Source organism: Seriola lalandi, unplaced genomic scaffold (assembly GCF_002814215.2).
Source record: "Seriola lalandi dorsalis isolate HSWRI2012SDOR001 ecotype SW California unplaced genomic scaffold, Sedor1 jcf7180002052274, whole genome shotgun sequence".
Taxonomy (NCBI): domain Eukaryota; kingdom Metazoa; phylum Chordata; class Actinopteri; order Carangiformes; family Carangidae; genus Seriola; species Seriola lalandi.
Window position 1 is genome coordinate 3,481,066 of NW_019522827.1, and position 22,670 is coordinate 3,503,735.

Below are 22,670 nucleotides of genomic sequence, written 5' to 3' on the forward strand. Positions count from 1 at the left end.
GACAGGTCTGACACTTTTCTCTGCTTTAACTTACAGATTTAGTGGTTTACGTCATCCACCAATTTATATGAGTTTGGGAGTCTGGTTTGTTACCACTAGGGGGAAGCATGGCTGTGGTGTAAATGCTCTGAGCAAATGCTGACTCACTGTCAGAGACACCTGCAGCAAAAAAACATATGATTTAACTTCTACACTATAACACTACTACTGTATACTGTTACACACTGTTTATTTATTTATTCTTTATTGTCTGACTGTGCCTCTTGCAAACAAAGCTGACTGGAGCACTAATTATGTGAGCTGCTTAAGTCATTACCAAACACAGTTATGGCAAGAAACTGGTTCTAAATCATATTCTATAAGATGAGAACTCTTAAATGGCATTGTGAGGGTTCTTGCACCTGATGCACTAATGAAATAGAGCACATGAAAAAGGGGGCACACATACTGTAAATGAACATAATTCAAAAGTATTTAACCCTTCACCTTCAGATCTGAATGTGTGTGAGCTCCTGTGTGCAGTTATCTCCTGCCATGTGTTAAATCATTGCAGTAATATAAAGGTTGAGGCTTACATGTACGGCCCAGCAGAAGTTGGATTGTGGACCTCCTTACCATCCTCTCAGTGTGGTACTGACAGTGTATGCTGAGACGCCCTCTGCTACACACTGATACGTGCCAGGCTCAAGGTTATCCAGGAGAAAAGCTGAATGAGGAACATTTCTCTGAGAATAAAGAGGCTATTTTAGGACTGCTCTGTATTCTCTCTCTGTCTTTATCAGTGTGTCCTGATGTGTGTCTTTGTGTGTTCATAAAGAGAAATTTGAGCTCTGGAGAAATTGTCCTTCAATTTTTTTTTTTTTTTTTTTTACAGATTATTTGAATTTTTCCAAATTCACTGCACAGGGCTGACTACATTCAAACATCATCTGAATCCTAAATGGAGACTGAGAGGGAGCAGCGGGGCCTGATTCACATTTAGAATAATATATATAATAATATAATCCTTTACTTATAAATCCTGCTAGACTATGTATAGTCTTTTCTAAAATGTCATGTTCCACAGTGCCTTTATTAAAACGCTTTAAGCTGTCTAATTCAGGTTTTGTGAATTTACAAAACATTAGCCACAGACACAGTGAAATGCTGAAGCTTCAAGGTTTGATTTTATTTTATTTTTTACTAATTTAATGTTTAGACTTAAAAAGGAAAGATGTGATGTAGGGTGCAATATATATATATATAATAGATTTTTATTTAAACTGTCTTAGAGAGGCGCTGATTCACCTTTTGTTAATTCTGGAGGATGTAATCAGTAAATTAGTAAATTAGTGCAAATTAGTGGGTGTTGCCTAAAGCGGTTGTTGTACTGCGGGGTTGTCTGTATCCTTAATATTGCTAGTTTTGATTTAACCTCTTATTGGCCCATGTTAACACACGCATATGTGTTTGCTAGTTTACCTGTTGAGGCGGTTGAAATTAAGTCCCAAGGTGTGTCCCGGAAAATCACCTTAGAAAAAGATGATGAGACCAAAAAACACAAAGTTACCTTCAAGACAAGAGCAGGGCAAAAGGTGTGTAGCTAGGTGAGTGATTAGCGTGATGGACAACGTGAAAACATACATGAACAAGCCAAGCAAAGGTAAGGTTTGTACTTTACTGGGAGTATTTTAAATCAGTATGTCAGACTTGTATTTGAGAAAAGGCTTTAGGGTACTTGAGGTACTTGTAAATTTCCCCGACCCCATAAAAAGTTCAGACTAAAGCCACTGGCTTCATTGGTAGTAAGCTAGCTTTAGCCTCAGTGATTCGCTCACACAGCACTCCATATGCAAACCTTTGGCTGGAATTGTAGATTGATATTTGTCTCCCCTTATCCGGCAGCGGGTTGCTTCTTTAAACACAATTTCCTGATCTAATAGTTGTGTGCTTTATGTCAGGAGTGACAACATACTTGTCCGGGGCGACACACCAACTTTAAAATTCAAAATTTCCAGTGTGCGTTAGCCCGCCCAGCTCTTCTAGCTGTGAGCTAACGCTAGCTAGTTATGGTAACTGTTATGGCGGTGGCCGGTGTTTTCCGACACAGCCTGTGTTAATATAATATTGGATTTAAAGATTGGTTTCAATCTGGGCAAACATTTTTTTTCATTCCGACTAGACAGCAGACATTTGTGACATCACATAAATACCTTTGGAGATGCAACCTGCCACTGAATGACTGTCACTGAATATTATATTATTGGATAGTAGCTACTGTTATAGTCATGTATACATGACTTTAACGTTGCAGCTGGTAAAGGTGGAGTTCATTTTAACTATCTCATGTGCTATTGGGACGTTTAATCTATAATGCGTGCATTTAAAATATGTTAACGTTGGAACATATCTTTGTGTTTCATTTTTTTAATTTTTTTTTAGTATTGTTCGTCTTCAAAAACAAAATACAAAAACTTTCACCAGTCAGCTCAGTACACCTGAACGGTCACCAAAGGGCTCTTATTTTGCAAGCTCCACCGGAAATAAAACTTTTGTACTACCTGACACGCTTTCCCCTATATTCACCTCCCTCCTACTCCCTCACTTCCCAGCCTCCTCCTCACCCTCCGTCCCCCCTCCCACCTCACCTCACCACACTCTTTCCCTCGCGCTCACCGGTGGTTGTCATGGCGATGGAGTCAGCCTCGGCGTCGGCTCCGGGGGTTGTTGCCATGGAGATTCCGGTGCGAGGTGCGCTCCCGGTGGTGGAGGAGGACGAGGGCTTCAGCGCGCCGCCGCCGGGGTCCGAGGAGCGAATACGGTACCGCCGAGGTGGAGGGAGACGGCGGAGAGGGGTGCCGTTCAACCGGGGCAGCTACTACATGCTGATAGTGATCGGGGAGATCAGCACCGAGCACCAGCTGGACGCCGCCAGAGCGCAGATAGAGCGGGGTGAGTGATGGGCGAACCGCCGGTGTGAATGTGTGTCTGCTATCTGTTTGGCTGCTGTGATTCAGCGAGCAGAGTTGGCACAGAAAGACACATTAAAAGATTTAAACCTGGAAACGGTAGAGAAATGTTTTTGACGCAACGGATAGGATAGTATCCATAGGTGGAGGCAGTTGCTGCAGCATTGCACCATGGGACACGCATTTTCTCTCTCCCACTGTGCACTCTATTTCTGTAAAATTGTAGACTCAAGTTGTAAATGCAGCAGAGGTCTTTTTTACTTTAATTGAGCAATATGTTGGCAAGCAGCCTCCCTCTGAGTCTCAACCGAAATACTAGTTCAAAGCATCTGACAAAACGCACCTGACCAAACTGCATGAATAAGAAATAATTTGCAACCTGCACAACAATGTTTCAGTCTGTGTTGTCTTGGACATTTAATAACCAGCTTGTATTTTAAAGCGTGTGTGTGTGTGTGTGTGTGTGTGTGTGTGTGTGTGTGTGTGTGTGCGTGCGCGTGCGCGTGTGTGTGTGTGTGTGTGCTTGCATGTGTGTCCCTACGTGGGTGTATTCCTGGATGGAGTGTTGTGTATCAAACTGCTAACCAAACAATATATGCAGGCTGGGCTCAGCAAACACAACGCAGCTACTTTGCAGATATTATGAAGAAAAAGACGTAGTTTTCAGTGTCCTGTTAGAATCATTACTCAGCTGAATATCTGAACGCTGTCTGAGTTAAAACCTGCTCCTCCAGAGGAGGAGCTGCAGCAGGCTGCAGTCAGTCCTGACAGGGAGAGCTGTCTGAAGTTTGTGGATATAAACAGATTGTGGAGCAGTTGTGAATTAAGTTGCGGTGTGCAGAATCAGGAGTAAGCTTGTCAGCAATTTTATTGCTGTGCCACTGCCACTCCAAGTTGTTCTCAGTCCAGATGATCAATCGCATTTTTGGAGGCCAGTCCAGCACCATATCAACCTCATCCGTCCCCTCTGACCTCCTCTTGCGGCCGTTAGGGAGTTGACAGCTCTGCTGCTCTGTGTCAAGCTCAGTGTCACACCCACTCGGCTCATTACAGTATCGATTCTTTCGCACAGGTCGCTGCTTTAAGTGTGACTCAGTGGGAATGACCTGCCATTGACTCTTATCACACGTTAGCTGCAGGGTGTTTCGGGAGGCCTGCAACAAGTCAACCTCACTGCAGTGTTGTAGTTGAGACCAATACAAAACCAAAGCAAAAGAGCTTTTATTTAGACAGATTTGATTTCCGGAGTATCTTTTTAGTGCCTGAACTAATGATTGCATTCATAGTCAATTAATGTGACAGATTTGTTTAATCATTTTGTCTTTAAATGAAATAAAATAATGTTCACCATAATTTCCCAGAGCCCAAGGTAACACTCTGGAACTGTTTATTATCTACTTAGGGCTTCAATTCATGTTTGGTCTAAAAGATAGGGAAAAATATCAGTCACAATTTCCTAAAGGTCACGGTGACGTCTTCAAATTGCTTGTTTTCTTGACAAACACTCCAAATGCTAAAGATATTTACTTTAATATCATATAAATAAAAAAAAATGCAGCAAACCGTCACATTTGAGAAGCTGGAACTCGAAAATTGACTTTAATGATTTATCAAAATAGTGGCAGGTTAATTTTTTGCAGACTGACTAATCAAATATTTGACTAATCGCTTCAGTTCAAGTTTGAGCATCAGTTCAAAACCCAAAGATATCCAATTAACAATCATATTTAATGTCAAAAAGCAACAACTCCTCATTTAATGGATAGACATTTTGTATTTTTACCATTTTGGCTTTGCCTTGTGTCAGAGTGTTACAAACATTGTATGAGTTGCTTTGTTATTCAGTGAAGTTTAGTGAGGACTATTAGGAAACATGAAATGTGCTAACACTGCCACAATGAAGGTTTAACAGGAACCACTGGGGTTTCTTATGTTATTCCAGACACTTCTGGCAGCGCACACTACATGACGGCATGAAACACAGTGGCTTTTTACACTTTTTCAGCCCGGGGCTAACCTGAGCCCCAGGCCACAGAAAGCTCTGGGCCAAGTCTGTCACGTGTATATTTTTTAACCCGTGCTGCACTGTTCAAACTCAGAGCCCAGGGTTAAAATATTCAGTTCAAGTGCAAGTTTACTGTGTATTTGCAATGCCAGATTCTCGGATGGTTACCTTTGTCAAGGAGGTTATGTTTTCTCCAGCATCTGTTTGTCTAATTGTCGGCAGGATTTTCACAAAAAGTATAGAGCCGATATGCACCAAACTTAGTGGAAGAATGGGGCATGGGCCGGGGACAAACCCATTAGGTTCAGATCCAAGAATTTTGACACATTGCAGAAAATCAGGCAGATATTGAGATCTATGAGATTGTACAATTTGGTGCAGATCAAAACAATAATCTGGATCTGACAGATGTGTAGGATTGTTTGGACTTGGCGGAGGTATGTGCTCTACTGAGTACCATTCTAGTAGAAAACTGAGAACATTTGCACTGAATTTGAGGCCAGTCCCTGCACCACATATTTGTCCGAGCACCTAATCCCTGGTACACTTTATTGTTCCTTGAAATGAAAATGAATGTACCTGAGAAAAGAGGCTCATCAAACATCACAAACACGTCCTGAACTTGTGATGCAGCGTTGTTCCCAGAGGTTCCAGGAAAGACTTTCAGCCCTGATACCTTTTCAGGTTTAGCAGATCTGAAGCCTGGAGGCAGTGAAACAGAAAAGTAGTGTGACTGTGGTTCTGACGCTCTCACCTCAGACAGCGTGAAGACACCGTGTCCTGGCTGTTTCGAAAGTCTGAGTCTTTCATGGATATAACTTTCAGTTAGTGTCTTAACACTTTTCTCTCTATGGGTGTTCTGCAGCATTAAGCAGCTATAATCTTTTGGCTGCGTCTCAGAGAGGAAAGTGAAATATGTGCAGAAATAAGTGCAGTAAATGACTCATTCAGTAACAGATTAGCCATTAAGTCATAAGATATTTGCATTAATGCCATTATTAACATTTCACGTCATTCCAGTCAGGTGTTCTTTTGAGTATCAAACACTCACCCCCTTGTAGGCTTGAAAGGCTGGAAAAACATTGTTTTGTCCTTGACAGGGGCATCAGCCAGATTGATATTGGCAACAATAGAGTCCAAGATTTCACAGCGGTAATGAAAATGTAAATGTATCAAAATATCAAAAGAAAAGTCTCAAACCACTCCTGCAGAATAACCAGCTACTCCATTTTTCATCCATATGCTCATATCTGTTTAATATTTTGGTAAAGTTATAGCTGCCATTGGTTATTGAAATGCATTGCAACTGACATACAGTGCATTCAGAAAGTATTCAGACCCCTTCGATTTTTTTTCACATTTTGTTATGTTGCAGCCTCATGCTAAAATAATAATAAAAAAAAACAAACAAAAAAAAACATGTCAATCTACACTCAATCCTCCATTATGACAAAGTGAAACCAGAATTTTAGAGCTAGGAGACAGGATTGTGTCAAGGCACAGACCTGGGAAAGGGTACAAAAAAACACACAACGTTCCTAAGAGCACAGTGGCATCCACCTTTCTTAAATGGACAGGGATCCTGTTTGGAGATGGGTGAAACTTTTAGAAGTGAAAAACTTGAAGGAGTCTGAACACTTTGTGAATGCACTGTAAACAGCTGTTAATGCTAACGTTGACTATGTAGCAGAAGCAAAACTCACAAATAGTTCATTTAAATGTTCAAGATGTTCAATGATTGGAGTCACATGGCTTTTCTGGTAGTACTCTGGTTAAGGTCTTATTCAGGTGAAGCAAGCAAGCAAAACGAATAACAGAATATTTTAGTCCACCTATAGTGTGCTGGTGTGTTGAATGTGCAACTGTAACTAACGATTATTTTCATTATTGATTCATTTTCCCATTATTCTCTCAATCAATCAATTAATAGTTATATCTGTAAAATAGAAAATATTTAAACGTGCTGTTATCATTTCCCAGAGCCCAAGATTACGTCTTCAGATGACAACCCAGAGATATTAATTTCACTATTATATATGACACAGGAAAACAATGAATTCTCTGGTTTGCAGATGTTTGGCACCTTATTCTTTAAAGAATGATGAAAACAGTTATACAAAATAGTTGTCAAATATTGTCATAATAGTTGCTAATTAGTTTTCTGCTGATTGACTAATCGATTAATGAGCTAATCGTTGCTGCTCTAGTTGAATATATAATAGCCCTGTTTGGTACTCTCTCATCCACATTTCACCTAAATGTGCATTTCACTCAAAAACCAAGTAAGTTTTACATTCACTTCATTCTGGTGCAACAAACTGTAATGGGCTCATTACTGCCCCCAAAAGGTCAGAGGGCAAAAAACACCAACTGCAGTCGCATGGGGTGTTTTTTTCCTAACAGTGCCAAAGAGGCAGATATGAGCCCATTTCACACTCGAAAGCAAACACCCACAAAGGTGAGAGTTTTTTCAAGCCGTATGTTGTGGTTTTACAGGTTTGGTTTGGAAAATGTCCATCTAGTTAAATGCTGAACCACACAGTAAAGGGCAGCGTACAGCCTCTTAACACATTTAATGGGAAGCATTGGAGACAGTGTGACCCACACAGTGGATAAGAATGTCCTGAGCTGGGGCATCATGAATTCTGCATATTGATGAGCAACTTTGGAGAACTCTGTGACTTTGAGCAGATACTGACAACTAAAACTAAGTTGTTTTTTTTGCCTCAGTAACTTGTAAAAAAAAATCAATCCTACCAGGAGTCTCATCATAAGAGTGTGAGCTTGACCGGCTTTTCTATGATTGGTGTCATTGTCCATTGAACCGTATATGAATCTGTTGAAATTAGAGAAAATATACGTCACAATTTCGGAGATTAAATAGTTTGTTCTGTGCAACAGCCTGAAAGCTATTTAGCGTACAATGACATCAATCAGAGAAAATCAGCAAATGATCCCATCTGAGAGGCTGGAACCTTTGTTTGATTTGTTTGATAAATAACTTAAATGATTAATTGATTATTAGAATAGTTAATTTTCTGTCAGTCGACCAATGAACAAATTGTTTAGCCACTACAGTTTATTATGTTTACAGCCACAAAGTCAGGTAACTTTAGTAAAAAGTACAAGATCAAAATTATCCATGCATGTAAATATAGCCATTGATCGCTCCTCTCTTATCTATAAACAGTTTTGTCTGCATCTAGTTTCAATGTTTGAAACATTGACTTTGTCAACTTAACTGATGTCATCCTCCAAGAAGAAGATACAGCTTCCGGGTAGGAGTACATTCATTCCTCCAGCCTTTATTCCCATAACCTCTCCTCTGTAGATACTAACAATGTGTTACTGTGATGATTGGGATGGAAAGGTAACAACATGAGACTGGGAGGTTGTAATTTTTATGAATCTGGTAGTGCACAGATAGACGTTTGCCAGTGAATGCTAACAAAACATTAATAACAGTGACACAGCATTTCTGGGACCAGACTGCAGTCTGCAGTGAGGGAACAGTTTCTCCTCAGTTAAGGGCAAAACAAGGTCTTCAAAGTCTCCTTTGTGAAAGAGGAGATTTTAGCACAGGCCCGTGGATTTGAAAAATTAGAATAATCTAATTTCTTTCTCTCACTGAAGGAATCCACAAGTGGATAAGATGAGAGAGGTGTGTGCATTGGTTTGTATCCTGCTGGATGAGATCTGACACAAGTTCCCTCTGAAGTCTGAGTCACTGCGGCTCAGTAGGATCTGATAAAGCTGCTGAGTGTGTGTGAGTGTGTGTGTGTGTGTGTGTGTGAGTGTGTGTGTGAGTGTGAGTGGGTGTGAGATGTAGATCAGTTCATTACTGAGTCATCTCTACTGATCCAGTGGACTCCAGTTAATTTTGTTGTTTATGTTTGGACCTCTTGTTATTACTTAAGGTATGAAACATTTTATGAATATGATGATGATGATGATGATGATAAAGCTGATTAACCGTTCAAAATAATGTAATAATAATAATGTGGTAATTTTGAGTTACAGCTCAACACCAATAAATATTGATCTCAGTTCAAATATGTCACCTCCCTTTTACAAATACTAGTCTGTGATTGGTGCATCTATGATTTCTGAACAAATACACAAAGTAAGGTGACAGAGAATATACAGCAACCGATTCAAACTTTTACTTAAAACTGCACTAATTCATATTTTGACATGAACTATGTCTGTGTAATGTGAAAGCTGCCGTTTGTAGTGACCAATCAGAACATTCAAAACATTTCAGCGTCTTTCAGCTCTTTCTTTTGGTTTTCACACGCTCAGCCTTATTGTTTTTGTTCGCTCTTACTGTTAGCTGGTGAACATGTAGCTGCTAAAGAGCCAGATATTTCTGTTAGAAGTTGGTGGAGAGTAAAACAGCTAAGAGGTCAGTGAATGTTGGACATCCATGATTCCTATTAACACTAATGTTGCGTTGTGTGTGCTGGATGTTTGCTAAAATGTTTATCACAACTTCATAATATGATGATAGTCATTGTTGAATGTACAGCTTGTTTCTGCCGCCCCCAAGTGGCTTAAAAAAATCAGTTAATGCAGGTTTGAATCAGAATTTACAGATTGTAGCTTTTTTAGATTAAAAAAAACAAATTTATTTAAAAAACCTACAGTGAAAGTAATCACCACAAAATAATAAAATGATGTTAATGCATGTTAAGTAATTTGTAACATAAACCATTTGATTACTTTTTCTTTTCATATGAATGTGCATTATAGTGTTATTTGGTAGAACAAGTACTATTAAATGAAATAGCATGAAGTGCAACATCCACAATCTAAAGACAGAATTAAAGACATTATTAGCTGATGCTGCATATAAAATTCTGTAAGAAACTTACCACAAATTGCAAATCATTGATCATTCTATTTTAACTATAACTTACAAAATAAAAGTTTTCATCAGCGGAGGAAAAACCTACAGCTCTTACTCTTCTTTTTCTCATGCTGTAAAAGTTTTAAGTAAATATTAGACTGGGCCTGAGGAAGTAGAGAGGAATTGAGGTTAGAAATAGTGATGTAGAAAATGCTTTGCAGTGTTATTAGTCTCAGGACGTTTTGAACCTGAAAAGTGTTTTCTCATTGACCTTCCCTGCAGCCCAAACAGAGAGCTAAGAGGGGAAGGTGGGAGGAAGTCAAACTGCTGCAGCAACATCTAAAAAAAAAAAGAGGTTAACTCAAGTTTACAGAAACAGAGCAAGGCAGATCTCTTGCATGATGACTCGCATGCTAAATCTGTTCCCGGTTCACCAGAAACTAGTCCAACAAATTTTAGTCAGTTTCACTAATGTCTGTCCCTCCGTGCTTCATGTTGTTATCCTCAAACAATCTTTCTCTTTCCTTCCTGGCAGGAATTCGATCCTGGGACGTGGACCTCCAGTGCTGCGACCTTGACCAGCAGCTGCAGCTGTTTATAACCCGCCACTCCGCCCATTTCTCCTCCGAGGTCAGAGGTCAGTGTGATATGGCGCTGTTTGAGCCAATGGACCAGTGATGGCAGAGTACAATTAGTATTCTTTCTTCTGAGAAAAACTTTGATGCACTGCAGAGTTTTTATAAAACAGATTTGGTGAAATAATCACTAAGGTGCCCTGAGAACACAAAATTGGGGATAAATGTTTGATCTTGGAAGGGATGAATTATCAGCAGAGATCCTCTCTTGTCCTGTTGTTCTTTGGTACAAATCATCTCTGGGCTCGTGACCATGAGCACGCTGAGCGACATTTCTGGATTTTAAATTTCAGATTTGTTAAAGAAGTGGTTGATGCTTTAAGTGTGCCAACAAATACTTGACGCAAATATGTGGCCCATTTACCTGCAGTACTTTCAAGCTCAGGACATGGTAGATATATTTGTTATGGAATAAAGCATTGACGCTTTAGTAATCCACAATAATATTGATAATAACTTTTCTGTCTTTATCTGGATTGGTGGAGTTAAATGTAGGCAAACTGCAGGTTAGACTATGTAAGAATAGTTTCTGCACACTGATTTGAGATTATAGTACTATATTTTTACTATATTTAGATATATTGTGAAAAACCTTTGCAGATTAAAATGCGAAAAACCTTCAACTAGACAAATCAGAATTATCTACAGTACCAAGTGTATAGGACTAGTTCATTAATTTACAGTGCAATAAAAGATATATATATATAAGTATATACATATAAACTGAAAACATCATGACTGATTTGTTTTCAATTAAAGTTTCACACCAACCCATTCGTTACTGTCGTGTGATTGACAGTAAAGAGTTGAATCTGGTGAACATTTAATCCGTGTGCTTTACATCAAAGCTGAACTGTGTGTATAATCACCATGGTGACTGTTCAGGGAGCTGTGGAGCTGCAGTGTTAGGCGTGTGTGTGTGTGTGTGTGTGTGTGTGTGTGTGTGTGTGTGTGTGTGTTTGTGTGTGTGTCAGCCTGCCTGTGTTTATGTCATGTGATGGTTTAGGGCTCAGAGCCCAGGCTGAAAGTACAATAGATGCTGAATAGGGACTTATTTCAGTCATCTGCCAGGTAAGGGCCTGTTGGGATCAAACACACACACATACTGTAAACACACACACACACACACACACATAGAAAACAGACAACCACAGGATAGATTATTACTGCACTGGTGGTAAGTGCTTAGCAGCAGCAGCAGCAGTCAGCAGAAAGTGACACAGCATTTTTCAACACAGTTGTTAAACGAAGCAAATACCTTTGGAGGAAACGGAGGAATTCTTGTGAAACAGTAAATATCATCAGGATATCACTGATCTGTCATCCAGTCCGTCCTTCTGGGTTACCATTACAAAGAAACACACCTCCACTCATGTGAACCAAAGTGAGTCACCTTCATTTGTGCTTACAGCTGCTGTTTATTGATACAACTGCTGATAAAACATGATCAATTCCCTCAGGTGTACTCCATCTGTAACACATGAGGACATTCATTTTAACTTTGAACACAGGATGATGGGAACATAAACATTTTTTTAATTTCTTGGATTTTCCTTTTACCTCAGGAATAACAGGAAAAACAATAACATGTTTTCATCGTTATATTGACATTGAATGGATCATGGTTGACTGTATTCATATTGCTGTGAGAGAAGGTCCATCGATTTCTATATGGTATATTAGATTTCTAAAGACACTGCGCTGTAATGTAAAATAGCATTAGTGGTATGGTGGTCAGACAGTCCTGTAAGTGTCATTGGTTCAGTGTGCAGTGACCTTAAGGCCCCCCTTGAATCTAGATCCATTGACAGCTGATACTAATGTGAGATATTTATCTGGAAGAGGAAAACTCATGTTAGTGAAATGAAATAATGGAGCTTCATGCTGATCCTGTGAGAACATTTGCTGAACAGTGGTCACTGTCATATGAAATCACAATGCATCAGTACCAGGGCTGAATAATATGCCAAAAAAGTCATGTTGCGGTTATTTTGGCAGATATTGTGTTTGGTGGAATGGTCCTTTTCGCATTTTCATTTCACTTGTTGAAACATGTTAGTTTACGGCTGGAGAATAGCATCACACAACGCTTCATGTATGGTCTGTTGTGACTCATTTTACCTTTATCAAAAAATTTGCATCTTCTGCGATTTCAATATTGTACTTGGCCATGTTGCAATTTTGATTTTGATAAATTGTTCAGCTGTAATCAGTACTCGAGCACAAGAAGAGTCATCAAGTCAGGAAACTGACTCATTGATGTCAGTCAAACAGCAATGTCTGTCAAGCTAACTATAATTAACTAACATTTGATATTGCTCGGACCAGACCAAGTACAGTAAGGCTGTAGCAGCAAAACCTGTGAGAGCATTATTATTATTTCAAAAGTTACGTCGTGTGGCTTTAAAACCGGATGTGATAAAGTATAAAAATGTCACACAGTCTTTAAACTTATATTGTTCCTCAAAATAGATGTTCAGCTCAGTTCAGTAAAAACTTGTTGTGAGTCTGAACAGTGATGGAAACACATTGTTTCAACATTGTCTCAAACGTAATGCGATCCCCCAAACTAATAATGGAGATGAAAAAAATGCATTCTCCCTTTTTAACACTGTGAGGTAGCTGAAGCCGGAGGGAACAAGGACGAAGCCTGGGAGTATTGATTATACTCCCCTTTTTTCGGTACACCACACAAGGCAGATCGATAGCACTTCAATGGAGGGCGGTCTGATGGCTGCAGTGCAGAAATAGATTAGGGGATCACATTGCTTTGGGTTGACGGAAAAACTTCCATTGTGGGAAAATGGCAGCAGCAGTCCTTCGCTGTCCACTCGGCTGAGTTTGGAGATGAGCACTGATCGGTTCCCCGATAAAGGTTCTGGGGAGGTCTGGGTGAATAGAGGGTATCGATTAAGCTCTACTTTCTCTCCCAACCAACTGAGGTGCTCTTGGGAAACCAATTCCAGTGTCAGGGCTGGAACAGTATCTTCCTGCTGTTGTACGACCATGAGTCAGGGTACTGAAAGAAACAGCAAATAAGTATTCTCAGTATTGGGACAACTCAAATTCAGTTTTACATCACTTCATATTCATATTCATGTTCACGTTCATATTTGAGAGAACATTTTGAAAGAGAAAATAACCATGTACTTTACTTTAACCAACAATAGAGAGATTTCCTCCAATGGTTATTTTTCATCGTGCCAACCAAGGCCTTCTGCCCCCTACTACCATTTTTTTTCGTCACAAATTATTTTGTACTTTTGAAGTGGTCAATGCCTTTTTCTGATTTCTCAGTTTGCAGTAAAAACTATATGAATGATATTGAACCAGTGTGAAGGGACATTTATCTGACAACTCTTTCACAGCTTGTCCTTGATTTCTCTTGATGCACGTGACTAACCTCCACTCTCAAGTGTTGGTTTCCTCCAGTGGGCAGTTGTTAGTTGGAGGTGTTTGTGAATGTAGTTTTTAGATTTATAAGTTTATAGTCCAGGGTTGGCCGCCATCAAAACCACTTCTGAGCTGCATCATGATCCTAACAGCGTTTAAAGCTCAGTTTATTGTTAAAAATTAGGTTTGCAGTCGTCTTGTTTCTCCACTTTTAATTAATTTAAGAGAAATTCAATCTCAGCTTGTCAGGTTTTATTAAAATACAACATTTCTCAACATCATTATTTTTCAAAATTACACAACAAGGTGAATAGTTATATAATTTAATTATATCATCAAATTTCACAGTACACAAGTTTTTAATATACATTTTCAAAGCCCTCTGTACTTGTGTGGATTGAGAAATATGTTTTCTTTTCATGTTGTTTTGGCAAAGCACAAGGTCACATCACAACATTACTGATACAGTGCGAATCATCAGTGGGATTTACTGGTTTTGACTGAAGTCTAACTAAAGATAAAATTACTGCTTTATCTGGCATACAGTATTACTGTGGTTTGTCTACAGCTTTGTATGAAGTCATTTTTCTCTCCCTGCACCTGTAATTTAAAACCTTCAGAAGCCAAATCTAATGTCAAATAAATGCATGACTAAAGTGTTTTTATATTTCTGAACAAGTCATCAAGTTCTTTGACCCCTTCAGTGCACATCCACTGATGGTTTCGGTATATTTTCTGCTGATTTCATAATACTTCTAAAGTTTAATAAAAGAAATAAATGAATTAACATCCTTTATAACCTTTAAATTTTGTTTAAGGCACAAACCAGATGAAAACATTGGTTCATCGTAAGACAACTGAAACTAAATACAGAAGACACAGTCAGAGAAACTTATAAATAGATCGTGTTTATTGATCAAAGATCTAAAATTCTCCTTCAGAGGTTCGGTGATCATATTTCATTTAATGGGTACATTTAGTAGGAGAGTGATGACAGTGCTATTCAGTCAGACCACTTTACAGTAAGAAACACAATCACTCTTTCCCCTTTAAAAGGCTGCACCTGCTGACATTGACAAAGCAAAACAATACCTCAGAGACTTCATGTGACTTATTTGATGTTTTATATTGTAGTCATTAGATACTTTATGAATTTCAAATCTGTGATGCTGTTTGCATCTACTGTATTTATAGTTTGTTACTGTCACTTTATCACATGAACATCCTTCACAACAAATATTACACAGTGTCTCCTAGTGTTGAAACAGTGTAATGCATGGATGACTTTATATTTTTGCACAATGAATCTGTCTGTACTCTCACTGTTTAAACACACACTCACAAAGAAACACACATACAGCTGACAAATATAACAGCTCTTTAAACTCAGTTGCCAGTTTATTAGTTACACATAGATAAAACTAAAACTACCTAATACCCTGCAGTTCAACAGCACCACAAACTGCATCATCCAGAAGTTGAATAAACACGTCTTTAATATTGTTTCAACAAAAGTGAAACTCAACCTCTGTGAGGGCAGCGTATGTTGCAGCGAAGTTGTATTGGATTGCATTAGTTAAGTGTACCTAATAAATTGAGAACAAGTGCCATATTCCCTTTGCATTCAAACACACACACACACACACACACACACACACACACACACACACACACACACGGCAGGCCCACACAAATACCCAGGCAAGGGTGAGAGAGGCCATGGATTAGTGTCAGCGATTTACTCTGATTAACCCTCCCACACTGAACTCACAAAGGAGTGTATCCATTTACAGTGTGTGTGTGTGTGTGTGTGTGTGTGTGTGTGAGAGAGTGAGTGAGATCTTATTTTTTCTAAAAATTGCCTTCGTGCACTCTGTGTTTTGTGGAGTGTGTATCTGCGTTCTTGCTTGGTTTCCTTATTTAGAACATGGCTCTAAATCAGTGCAAGTCCCGTCTCTGTCACCACATTAAGAGTTCACACTTTTTTCCAGGAACAACATCTAGCTTATTACTTGGGAACATTGTCTGGTTTTGTTTTGAAATTCGCTGTATTGCTTCATGCTGCAACGGGATTATTGCTAAAGCTTTCAGAGATATGGAAGGTAAAGAAAATGCAGACTGTGAGAAGGAAAAAAAGAAAAACACTTCCATTTTTATCAAAGAATAGGGACAAGAACTGTGGGGTTTGTGGCAAATGAGGTCTTACCTTGAGTTCTTAGAGAGGGTAGATGTCAGGAAGCATTACAGAAGCATCCATTCATTCGACCCTACTTTATATAATCAGTTCATTTTGTCTCGGTATATTGTTTGTGTTTTCTCCGAAGCTTAGCAGCAGCGATTAGTGTGTTTTTATTTATTTTATTAGGCCCAAAGCTTTATTGTATATGCTCATTGTGAAACTGCAGGTTCACAAGTTCAGAACATATTGAAAGTAGATCTGTCTCATTTAAATGGCAGCCTGCAGGAGATTACATTGTACATCCGTCTGCCTCTTACACTGACTTATATCAATGAGGGTACTGAATATTAGAAACACATGTCAGTGTAACACAAAACACTTTAACAGCAGCACAAACTGCATCCTCCATCAACCACACAGCTGAATCAACACCTCTAATAACCTTCATGAGGGAGGATTTTCTGCAGGATCATTGTATCAGACTGCATTAGTTTTTTGGTTAGGTGTACCTAATAAACTGATCATGCTCATGTATGTAGAAATGCAAGTGTGTCTGTTTTGACAGGTAACTACAGATGACTAAAAAGCTTCAGAAACTCCTTTAGAAAATAGTGTTGTCAGTTGTTCAGGAAGTATTCAGATACTTACTAATACCATAACTTTCACAATACTCTATTACAGGGCTGAACAGTTTATTGAAATATTATTGAAATCACAATATGGCCAAGTGCAATATCCAAATCACAGGAGATGCAATTTTTATGTTAAAGGTAATGTGTCACAACAACAGGCCATAAATGAAGCGGTGTGGTGCTACAGAGACGCCCAGGCCTACAAATCACACTCTCCAGATGTAAAGGAACAAGCTTTTTTTTTTTTTTTTGTCAGTGAAAATGAAATGCAAAAATGACCACTCCAACTGAAATCATGACTCATATCGCAATCACAGGATCTGTCAAAATAATTACAATGTTTTTTTTTTTTTCATACCGTTCAGCCTTAGTCCCAATGAAAATATGAATATGCAAATATGTGACTGATGAGTGACTGTTACTGCTGTGTATGTATGCGTATATATATATATACTGTGTGTGTGTGTGTGTTTATATAGTGGTTGCAGATGCTACTACTGTCCTGTTAGGGCTGCTATTTCTCTAAGATATTTGTGTGATGTTTTGAACAAAGCACTGAGAATGCTAATTGGGACTATAGCAGCAGTAGCTTTATGGGAAACAGGCTTTAATGTCCCAGAGGTCCAGAGATGCTTTGAAGTGAGATGTGAAACATCACATCTTCCTCCTCTTTCTGACGCTCTCTCCTCCTCTCTCCCTCTCTTGTAGAGGTAGATGTGGGCGGAGAATAAAGGAGAAGTAAAAGAATCAGTGGGAATAAACTCGATGTAATCATTACGTGTGGATCTTCCCTCCTACATGCACACACTCAGACTCACACACACACACATATATGCATACAGGTTGAGCTCAGTAAGATGGCTTAGTCAGGCAGGGAGCTCATGAAAGACTATAGGCATCCAATCCTTAATAAGAAGCTTCCAGAACAATCTGCAGTATAGACGCTGTTTCATAATTCAGCCATACTTCTAAGATTAGACTTTCTCCTGTAACCTCTCTATGTGACTATGTGACCTCTTTAAAACTAAATGCACATGCACAGTCATGAATAATTAAAGGGGATTTATTGCTCAGAAAATTAATTCCAGGTTGAAGCTCTACCTTTTTAATTAGAAGAATCCTTAATAAAATGGGCTGACTTTTGTTTATGTAGGTGCTCTCATGGTGCAACAGTACAAACATTAAAACGTAAACATTCAAGAAAAGGGTTTTTCGGTTTCCTCAGCCTAACCTGTGTGTTAACGTTTATGGGAACACAGACAAGGAGAGTTATCTCCATGGCATTTTCTAACTTGGATGTGGTGGAGGTGAGAGTTGGCCTGGAGGCGGCACACAGTGATTAAAGATTCACATTTGACGCTGGAGCCAATTTGCCCCGGTGCCTGGGGATCCTGCCTTTTCATAGCTGTTGCCGTAGAGACCTCACCATTCCCGCCTGAGTGGGATGACACTTAGAAAGACCCTGAAGATGTCAGAGATGAGAGGTTAAAGAGGTTGCTCGCCCTTTTTCGACATATCATGTCCGAGGTCAACGAAGGCAGTGGGCTGGTGGAGGATGGACAGGACGCCATTCCTAAAATCACAAGGGGGAGCCGTTGTGTTTTTGTATTTTTCCATAAAGGGACGTAGTTTAGTTGCAAGTGGATTTTGGGTTGAATTGATGACAGAACCAGAATACTGAATCACTATGTGACGGTTTTATCTGATACAGGGTGACTTTACTACAAAGAATATGTTGTTTTTAAAGCCCTAGTGGTAGGATTAGAACATATATCTAGAACTGTCCATGAGTCTGGGCTTTTTAGTCTTTACTCTAACACATGCATCGACTCCACGGGTGAATCATCTTTGGTTTATTAATTGGTCCAGTGCTTGTGATTTGATGGTTCATGCTTTTCTTATCTATATTTTTTTATGTTTTTATAAACACTCAACATTATTACTGATGTATTTTCTTAATTACAACTCATGTACAAGTAAGAGGAGAAATATATTAATCACTTGGGTGTCAGTTCAGCTGCCATGCATTGTACTCCTGTGCATGACTCTCATGTTTTAACATCTTTATTCATCTTCTGGATGTGAAAACATCAGATTTCCACACAGAGAAAGTAAAATTTGGTGCCTTGTTCATAGCTCAGTTATTAAATCCTGCTGCACTGCAGAGTGTCTCTCCTGTTGGGCGGCTGTTAGCGCTTTCAGCCGGATGCTAGAGCTGAGAGTATCAGAGCGGCCAACAGTCGCACTGCCCAGCGTGGTGCTGGCCTCTATTTTTACCGCTCGTCTCTACTTCGCTCACAGTTAGCGATGTGGTACGGTCATTTTAACAAGGCTTGATTTGTGAAGTTTACACCACACTGTTGCCCCTGCATTACTCTGTGCACAGTGGGGCATCTTAGAAAAAGAGAAAAGTGCAAGTCACAAAATGTGAGATGACTCAGGGTCTTACTTACCCTACTGGAAGAATCAAACAGCACACTTTGACTGACAGCAGTACTGGTACAATCATTTTCAACACTGGCAGTATGTTGAGAAATGAACAATTAGCCCGACAACTGCAGGATCAAGAATAAGTCTTAGTTTAACATGCTAGCATGCTAAAATGTGCTATTTAGCACTAAACACTACAGTACAGCGGAAGCTGCTGGGAGTGTCATTACTTGTGTTTAGTTGTAATCAAAGTATTGGATGAAATAAAACATTTACCTGCTGATGGTGCTAAGGCAAAAGTTTAGTTAAAGTTCACTGACAAAAAAAAAAGAAAATTATGTGAATTTTTCTGGGGCTTTTAAACAAGCATGTTCCTTTACATCTGGAGAGTGTGATTTGTAGGCCAGGTGTCTCTGTAGCACCACAATGCTTAATTTATTTTCTGTTGTGACAAATTTGACCTTTTATCAAAAAATTGCAGCTCCTGTGATTTGGATATTGCACTTGGCCGTATTGGGATTTTGATAATATGTTGATTAATTACTCAGCCCTACAGAGGACTTAGATGTTTATGGCAGATTTCATGACATCCAGTAGTTGTCAAGATATTTCATCAAAAACTTCAGCAACTTTTACTGGAGGTGTCACTAGAGGAAAAGTCAGGGGATCGCCAAAGCCATCAGGATTCATCCTCAGAGTACCATGAATGTCTGTACGAAGTATCATAACAATCCATCGTACTGCTGTTGAAATATTTTAGCCTGGACCAAAACAGTGGATGGACCAAACAACCACATGACCGACAGTGCCATCTCTAAAGCCATGCTGCTGGTATGCTAAAAATATACAATCATAAAGACAATACAAGCAAGAGAATTTCAACACATTTTATAAAAGATATTGCTAAGAAATAGTACACTCCTGTTTTCTCCACAAGATGGAACCTGTGCTCTGCTAGCTGCTGCGTACACATTTATACCACAGCCACTACAGCTTGTCTTCATAGAGGGTCCATATCAAATATTCATGCAGCTGCATCAACTAAATACATGGCTCAAGGTCAAAAATGTGTAAATCTGTCTATTAGCATTTTAAAAACCTGTGGGCACTTGGGGCTACATATCTGGCTCATGGGGATCTTTTTCACTTTAACCTTTTGAAATAGCCACAGCACCCCTGCAGGTGTATCGTTGGATCCAGAGCTGCATCCTAACACCTTAGCATAGAGCGTGTTACATGACAGGAAACTGTCATTATCTCAGATATAAGAACATGAAAGTCTCTTTAGATTGAAGTGTCGAATGGTTAAATAAACTTAGACTCTGATACAGAGACAAACAGTTTTAACCTACCATGATTTACAATGGGCTATTTTCTCTGTGAAAGTATTTCTCTGCAGTAGAGAGCCAAAGGTCATGATGTGACACCAGGGCTAGCCTTGTTCCACCAGCTTCTGTAACCCAATGAAATCACTTTCTTTGATCACACTTTTTGAAAAAATTAAGTTGTTTCTGGGGTTTACGCTCCATATTCAAATGAGATTTGTCTGAAATAACTCAAACATTTGTTAATTTAATTCACTTAAACAGATTTTTTTGTTAGAACAGAAATATTTACAGCTCTCGCGAAGCTATACAATACAGTGCAGCTACTTACATCATCGTAACTTGGTTTCATTCATATCTACACATGAAGCGGACCTCATTTTTAGCTATTAGCATTGTTATAAATGTCAGTAGAGTTGTGAGGTTGAGGGCCTACTGGTTCGTGGGCGTTGTTTTTTTTTTTTCCACTCTGTATTCCCATTTCTGTTTTTTCTGTAAACGATATTCTCAGTTCTACTTGGCACAGAAACTCTCCTGGATAATGTAACGACCCTGTAGGTTTATGTTATGGCGTCCATTATTTCAACTTTGTTTGTAAGAAATCACATTTTGTATGTAATTCTGGAAGTGAGACAGGTTGAAATACTACAGTAGCTGTGAGGCTTGGGCGCCGTTACTATGGAGAAGAAGTCAGTCAAAGATGCAAATCAGAACAGTACTAAATTCAGAATGCTCGGTTTTTACAGCTGTTAACCAAACATGGCGTCATAGCTGCTGAATTTCGATCAAAACTGAAACTTTTCTTGATGAAAATATTCCCACATCCACATGTTAAGGTGCAGGTACGTTGGAAAGTGTCACTTCAGTCTTGAAAATCTTCTTGATCAATAAATTGTGATGCTGAGCGAGAGCAGTGTGCGTAGATATTCTTCTTTTCTAGATCAAAACTGACACAAAATTTAAAAGTGAACTGATTCAAGCTGGATAAACTTTAGCTCTGTAACTCAATCATGTGACAGAATTTAAAGCTCTGTGATTGAATGTTTCATTCCGAAATGCACCTTGGGAGTTTTACCCTGAAAATCTTATGCAAACAAACGTCATACCTTGAACTTTTTTTGACTCAGAGAAGAAGATATTTTGTAATGCATTTATTTATCATTTGGCCTGAGTTTCATGCCATTGGAGGCCATAGACATGCTCCGGCTGTGAATCATCATTGTGTCTCTATGTGTTTTAGAATGAGGTTTTCTTCTGGATCAGAACCTCAGAGTTTTGGTTTCACTTTGACTGAAACATGCTTTGTTTCATTGACTTAAGAGGACAAATGGGTTTGATGAGAGGTTCACCACTAAAAATCACAGTCACTTGGTCATCATACACTTCTTTTTGCTACCATATCAGCTGTACTAAATTAATGGTATTTAATTTTTTGGTGTTTTATCCCTCTGCAGACCAAACAAATGTGAGTCATCTTACTTTGCAAGATTCTGATCAGCTGTTATCCTGACCTGTGCTGAAGTATTAGCATTGAGCTTCTAATAATTACTTTAGTACCTAATGTTAAAGTTCACCAAATGGCCAATCTTCCAAAAACGTTATCTTTGAAAGTAGAAATAATGGACGGAAAACTTTTCATCATGAACATATGCATGGGCTTGAGATTGCTGCATATTAGGAAGTGGTACCTCATTTGTTCTTCTTCCCATTGTGTCAAATTCCTGCCCTAAATCTTTCTCCTCTACTTGCTGTAATATATGCTTATCTGGAGGTAAAGAAAAACCCTCCTTCCTCTCCTGTAAGCTCTCATTGCTGTTATTTCTTGCACTTCTTTTTCACATCATCATTCTGGGCTTAAAGTAATATTATTACATATAAAATCTGAGCAGTATTGATGGCTTTAATTGCTTTAAAAAAAAGTCCCTTCTATCTCTTTCCTGAGTTCCAGACGTTTTCCTCTCCAACATGAACCTGCTCTGAGGTCACAGCAGTATTTGCACTTTGGCTGTAAACTTTGAAACACGTATTAGTTTCTTGTTGGGTTAGAGATCTTGGATCCCATTTCATTCGTGCTGAAAGTTACTTAGGAAGTTTGAATGTGGAAGTGAGAGGGAAAGTGTCTAACAGGGAATTATCCAGCTAGATTAAGGAGCTCTAATCACACCAAACATTCACTCTGTCGACTGAGGCCTTAATAACAGCTTTCACCACCACCTTACTGAGGCTGCCGGTGTGTGCTGAAGAAGAACTTGAATACAGGTCATGACCATTAGC

General features: G+C 39.0%; 1 protein-coding gene across 1 annotated transcript in view; it reads left to right on the top strand.

The window, feature by feature from the left end:
• Window positions 1-2,666: 2,666 nt before the first annotated feature.
• map1ab (microtubule-associated protein 1Ab) overlaps window positions 2,667-22,670 on the top strand; it is a 73,611-nt gene continuing 53,607 nt past the window's right edge. Inside the window, exons 1-2 of the mRNA XM_023400221.2 lie at window positions 2,667-2,931; window positions 10,338-10,439. Of these exons, the coding sequence (XP_023255989.2) occupies window positions 2,667-2,931; window positions 10,338-10,439 (367 nt within the window). The remainder of the gene's footprint in view (window positions 2,932-10,337; window positions 10,440-22,670) is intronic.